The 7,135-nt window shown below is 31.4% G+C and overlaps 1 protein-coding gene across 1 annotated transcript; it reads left to right on the plus strand.

Moving 5' to 3' along the window:
• Positions 1-6,709: 6,709 nt before the first annotated feature.
• On the plus strand, positions 6,710-7,135 carry LOC107261184 (uncharacterized mitochondrial protein AtMg00810-like). The gene has a single exon (XM_015718641.2). It carries the CDS (start codon positions 6,710-6,712, stop codon positions 7,133-7,135), a length of 426 nt encoding a protein of 141 aa, XP_015574127.2.

A 7,135-nucleotide genomic window follows, 5' to 3' on the forward strand; every position in this document is an offset into this window, starting at 1 on the left:
TTAGAGATGTACAATATTTTCTAAGTTCTCAATTATGGAATGACTGCCTAATTTTGATATTAGGTTTTTGTTCTATTAAATATTTAATTCAATTACTATAATCAATGAAGCTTCAACCAAATACTTGCTTGATAAGATAGACTATTTTATTTGAAATGAGTTGAAATGGAATATATTTTTTGCCAAAAACCTATAGTCCTTATAAAGTTGAACAAATTAAACTCCAGTAATGAGAATATAAAGTAGTGCTAATAATATTGTATATTATTACACTAAAAATGTATATAGATAAAAGGTTTCGTAATATTGTTTGAATTGGATAACTTATAATCTTGTGATTGGTACAACTGAAATAAACATACATAAGAACAACAATCAGTGAATAACAAGTTGAATACTAGTGTTATAATTCATAAAGCCTCAGGTACGGTGGGTGTAGGTGCAGTTCTTAGAGATGCACATGGCACTATCCTATTTTTCTATGAGAAGAAAGTTAAGATGCATTGTAACTCGGATATTGTTGAAGCAATTGCAATGCATGAAAGCATGTTGGCCTGCTTGACTCGCTCATGGACAAGTTTAATCGTGGAAAGTGACTCCTTGACCCTTATCAACCAATCGAACCGAGAGTCATGTGGCCTCCATCTATTTCATCAAGTTATTGATGATTTTAGAGAGCTTAGTTTACGGTTTATTAATGTTTCATTTCTTTTATTCATAGAACTAGCAATAAGGTTGCCCATTCCTTGGCACAATTAGCTCTTTCACTTGACTAGAAACTTCTAATGCTGATAGTGTTCCTTATGATGTTGCTCTTGTTGTAGCTACCAATGTAGCTGCTCTTTCATCTTAATGCAATGATGTTTCTTTCAATAAATAAATAACTTATAACTTATTGCATAGTTGTCTTATAACTTAAATAGTCTAAAGAACAATAATCACTAACTAATCTAAAGACCATCCTAGACAAATTGATATTACTAGAAAAAATATATTTATCTGAAACACAACTGCAAGTATACTTAGTGACCTAGAGCTTTAACCAAAATATTACAGTAGAGCATCAGAATTAGAATAAGAAATAAGAATGAAATAAAAGAGAGTTTCATAAGAATAATAGAAAATAGGAATGAAGCAACACAATAAAACTTTTTACAAAGTAAAAAATAGATTAGATAGGATCATAATTCTTCAATTAAACAAAGCAACAAATTATTCTCTTCTTTATAGTCTAATACTTGTTAATACTAACAAAACATATAGTTGTCATAGCTGAGTTTAGCTAACCAACAATAGAGTTAAACAAAATACTAACAAAATAGCAAATTATCTTAATCACAAGAATTTCCTTAGTTGGGCCTCCTAATATACTTTTTTTGTCTTCTTGAACATATAACCATTTGTAGGCCATTATCAAGGTACCTGACATTACCCCGAGCTTCGAAAGTTTCCTTGTCCTCAAGGAACAATTCAGGAGATATTGTTGTCGTTTAGATAGAATGTTCTCACATTGACAAAGAACTTGCTTTGTTTCAAGTACTTGCTTGATTCCTCATCAATATGCCTTCGTATCTATTATAAATGAGCTCCAAGTTCTTGTTTTGTTTCTTTATCAATATGTCCTCCTGAGTTCCATTGGCATCCTCTACAACCATTTCAAGATGAATTTTATATTTTATGAAGATTGAGCTATAATAAATAGTCCTAATATTTTTCAAGTATCAACCAACTGCTATGAACCATTAGATATGTAATGAATATATGAACAGAATTTTAAAGAACCATAACTCAAATAAAAAATAGAGGAGTCTAAAGATACAAGTATTTTAGCCAATTAGCTATTTTCACATGACTTGCCAAAGTTCTCAGGATTTTGGACTAGTTAAATATATATTAAGATTTTAGAATTTTCTATCTAGTCACAGATTCTTGTAATTAGGTCTAATTTTAGCCTCCTTACTACGATAGAATTTACTCCAAAATCCACACAACTTCGATGAAAATTTAATCCGTCAAATTTGAAGTTAGGGTTCTTAATCACTAAAGCAGAAATGAATTTTTATCAGCAATTCCATGGTCGTCTATGAAAATTTTCATTAAGCTTAAGCTTCTTTAGAACTATATTCTACTGATAACAGAAATATATAACAAAAAATAGATAAGGATTGCAAGACATGCCTTTCAGAAATCTAATTCAATCTCCATAATCCCATTATTTGTTCATAAATATTGTGGCGATATTTCTACCCAATACAAGAAAACTTATAGTGAGAAATAAATAAGGCAAAAATAAAAATTCCATAAATCTAACAAACAAAAATAAATAAGGGTTTCAAGACATACCTATCAGAAATCTGATTCAATTTTCAGAATCAATTCTTTGTTCCTTAATATTGTTGCGCCTTTTTCACTCAATATAAACAAATCTAGAGCGAGAAAAGGAAGACGGAGTTCTAGCTTCTTTTTGTATTGGGATGCTCTTGTTTGTATAATTCTAGTTCGACTTTTGATTTTCAACGTCACTTTTAAAGGAGACTTCTCATGGATGCAAGGGCTGTGGAACTGGTAATCTTGTGACGAAAAAAATTACCAGCCATGAAAATTAGAATGGTGTTTGCTGCTTGGTGGCCTAGAAAGCCAAAGAAAGTGAAAGAAGAAATAAAGAATCTAGCTCCAAAGGAAAACTAAGTAAATTTATATAGGTGTTTATCAGGTAACAAGTTAATTTATAAAATAATAAATCAATTTAATAGTTTTACTGATAATATTTAAAGACCTAGATTAGAAGTGGTTGATCTAATGATTAAAAACACTAAGTTTATAGATAGACCAGGTACATTACAAAAGACTCTTAATATATAATGTTCTATATAAACTAATATCTAAACTCTTTACTAATAGATTAAAATACTTTTATCGCTAATGATGTAGCTCAAGCATTTGAATGCTATGGTAAGCATTCACTAAATTTGTAACATTATCATTACAGTCAATCAATTGATTCATATTATTATATGTAGACATTTAAGTTAAATTACAAGATGACTAGTATTTATAATTTTCTTTTTCAATAATTCTAGTTCAAATTTAAGCTTTAATTTCTTATTTTTTTCAATTGTAAAGTAGAATAAAGTCCTGAAAACAATAAAAAAAATTATTTTTATCTTATATTACGATGAAGTCGCAATAGAAAATAATAAACAAAAAAATTTAAATTAGAAAATAAAAATAAATATCACAATTATATTTATTGAAAAAATTATTAAATTACATTCAATCTGAAAATTTATTTATTAGTATTCAACAATAATAAATACATAAGATAATAATTAAGATACACTTGGAAGAAAATAAGCATCAATAAGCATACACTACTCAGAATTATTAGAAAAGAAATTTCTTAAAAACCGGAGTGGGGTGAGGCAAAACTTAAACTCATCCCCACAGCCAATGATAGGAGGTGTAAATTTCCCATGTAGGCGGTGCAAAATTGAGAAAGAGAAGAAAAACAGCTGCAATGATGTGCTAAAGAGAGGAAAAAAGCATACACAGCAGCATGCTTTTATTTCAAATTTTTAGTGTCAATTAATTAAATTGGTGCTTAATATATATATGATGACGCATAGACACTTTTGTCTATTAAAAAGACAAGTCAAATATAATTAGAATTGAGTGACCCAGACAACGATAATAATTTTGTCCTAATCGTGGGACATCAATTAGACATGCTCAGAGAAATAACTTTTAAGATGAAAAGAATCAAAGTTCAATGTGGCCCAAAGTCCAGCTAAATATAAAAGATTGATTTGTTGTCTTTTATCGAGGAGTGATAGAAGGCGGTGGCGATCTTATATTGATTATAAAAATAATATATCTAACATGAGATGTCAACTTTTATATTTATCATAAAAATAATAAATATATTTATTTATATTATATTGATTCAAGTACAGTAAATTGAGTCAAATTCATAGAAATAATTCATTTAATTTTATCTAAATTTTAAAAGTCATAAATTTTAGCTTATATTAGAATTCTTAATCCATTGATTATTTCTTAGTCTACTGGTATGTGAAAAATAAATAAGGAAAGTAGAAAATCAGTGATAGAGACTTCTAAGAACTTAAAGCATTCTTCACATAGAGCATGTCTTTATGAAGTGAGGAAGAATGAATACAAGTATAAATCAAGAAGGAAGTGGTGTTAAAATAAAATATATCTAAAAAATACAATTGAGTAGAAAAAGAAAGTAAAGTAAAGTAAAATATAACAAAAAATTGAAAAGAGTAGAAATTGAGAATATCCTTATCAACGTGTGCAAAATGTGGAAAACAATAGTAAATGCTTTTAAGGTGGGGAGTTAATTGAAAACCAAATTAATAACGAAGAATATATCAGAGCATCTCTTAATCCAGGAAAATTTATAAATAGGCAAGAATCTCCGGTAAGCAGACATCAACCAATCAAATATGAAATCAAAACAGACTCAGAGTCTATAGACTTTACCTCTCTCTCCTCCTCCCCCTTCTTCCTCTTTAAGATGGAACTTTCTGTTCATTCTGCTGCTGTTAATACATATACTTAGCATGTTAGATTGGGTCATGTATCTATCAATAAATTATATCATATACCTTATCTAAAGGGCTGCCCCATTTTTACAATTCCTTGTAATATCTGTCCTCTAGCTAAACAACATAGATTTCCTTTTTCTATTCATTCTATTCAGTCAACCTTAGTTTTTGAAATCTTGCATTTAGATGTCTGGGGGCCCTATTCAATTCCTTCCTTGACAGGAGCTTTCTACTTTCTTATACCTATAGAAGATTATACTCGATCTACTTGGGTATTTCTCATGTCTACTAAATCTCTGTGTTGCTTAATTCTTGAAAAATTCTTCAAATACATCGAACACACTTTAATTGTTATGTACAAACAACTCATACAGATAAATGGGACATAATTTTTAAAATAATTCTTGTCTCTAACTTTTTTCTTCCCTTGGAATTCACTACTAGAAGTCTTGCACTTATACACCTCAACAAAATGGGATAATTGAGCGAAAATATAAACATATTCTTCAAATTGCTAGAATTTTGAAATTCCAAGCTAATTTGCCAAATCAATTCTGGGATGAGTGTCCTTACAGCTACTTACATATTGAATAGATTATCTACACTTATTCTTGGTTGGCAAACACCCTATGAAGCTCTTTTTAAAAAACCACCAGTTTACTCCTTTCTTAAGGTTTTTGGATGTTTTTGGTTTGCTACTAATACCATTTCTCATAAAAATAAATTTGATCTGAGAGCCTTTAGATGTTTATTTCTAGGTTATGCGCATGATCACAAGGCTTACAAGGTCTATGATCTTGATACAAAGTAACTATTCTTTAGCAGGGATGTTATTTTTCATGAGGCTGTCTTTTCTTTTTCTGCTTCATATGCATTACGTCCTATTGATCTCTACTGTTTCCTACTGATTTTCAACAAGATGTTGAATCTGTACCTATTTCTCCACATCTTACTCTTTCTCCTTCACACTCTCTGCCTAATTCTTCTTTTGTTCCTCATTCTACTTCTCCTATTTTTGCTCCTGTCACAACTAGGAAAAGTGAAAGACAAAGGTCTAAACCTGTATGGATGCAACCTATGTCGGCTTTCTAATACTCCTATGTCGGCTTTCTAATACTCCTACTTATTCTGTGTCATCTCCACCTTACTTAATTCAAGTTGTACCTTCTTCATCATCTATTTTTTCTTTTTCACCTGCACACTTGTATTTTTTGGCTAATGTATCAACTATCTCTGAACCTGCTACATACGCACATGGACGCAAAGATCCATATTGAATTTCTGCTATGGAACAAGAATTACAGGCTCTTGCAGCAAATGATACTTGGAAAGTTACTTCTTTGCCTACTGGCAAGAAGGCCGTTGGATCTAAGTGGATTTTTAAGGTTAAATACAAGCCTAATGGGACTATAGATAGACTAAAAGCTAGGTTAGTAGCCAAGGGCTATAGCCAAATTGAAGGTTTAGATTATACTGACAGTTTTAGTCCTATTATGAAGTTGGTTACAGATAGGTTGTTTCTTGCTCTTGCTGCTGCTCATAACTAGCTTTGTTGCAATTAGATTATACATGAAACAACCTGATGGTTATACTAAAGCTCTTCCTATCAAGTTTTTAGACTTAAAAGGTCTTTATATGGCTTAAAACAGGCTAGTCGTTAGTGGCACAAGGAGCTTACAGGTTTTCTAATCTCTATTGGTTTTGCTTAATCTACTCATGACCATTGTCTGTTTACTCATGTTTATGGTAGTTCTTTTCTGCTACTTTGCTTTATGTGGATGACTTACTACTGACTGGCACCAACGAATCCTTTTTGAATGAAGTTAAACAGTTGTTACATGATAAGTTTACTATTAAGGATCTTGGTTATGCCAAGTATTTTCTAGGATTGGAGATTGCTTGTTCTTCTACTAGTACTTTCATTAATCAACGAAAGTACATTCTAGATCTTTTATTCAGTTGGTATGCTTAATTCCAAGCCAGCAACCTTTCCTTTGTCTAAAGATTTACATTTGCAACCTGATCTTGGTGATCCTCTGCTTGATCCAGACCGTTATAGATGACTCATTGATAAACTCTTATATGTCGATCTTACGCGACCAAACATTAGTTTTTCAGTGCAGCACCTCAGCCAATTCATGAGTTCACCTCGCAAGCCCCATCTTGATGCAGCTCTTCATGTTTTGCGCTATCTCAAGCCTACTCTTCACAAAGGCTTATTTTATTCTTCAGGTTGTGATCTTGTTCTTAAAGCCTTTTGTGATTCTGACTGGGCATCCTGCCCCACAACCCGACGCTCCATTATTGGTTACTGTGTTTTTTTAGGTTCCTCTCTCATTTCATGGAAGACGAAGAAACAAAATACTATTTCTCACTCTTCCCTTGAAGCCGAGTATCGCAGTATGGCTATTACTTCTTGTGAGGTCCAGTGGTTTACATACTTGCTTCGAGATTTTCAAGTTCCTGTGCAGCTTCCCGTTGACCTTCATTGCGACAATCAAGCAGCCTTCCACATTGCTGCTAATCTAGTGTTTCACGAGCACATCAAATATATAACGTATTGA

Source organism: Ricinus communis, chromosome 1, assembly GCF_019578655.1.
Source record: "Ricinus communis isolate WT05 ecotype wild-type chromosome 1, ASM1957865v1, whole genome shotgun sequence".
Classification (NCBI taxonomy): Eukaryota; Viridiplantae; Streptophyta; class Magnoliopsida; order Malpighiales; family Euphorbiaceae; genus Ricinus; species Ricinus communis.

Bases quoted from the DNA above. Each gene is read 5' to 3' on its own strand.
- LOC107261184 (XM_015718641.2), top strand. From the start codon at position 6,710: ATGAGTTCACCTCGCAAGCCCCATCTTGATGCAGCTCTTCATGTTTTG.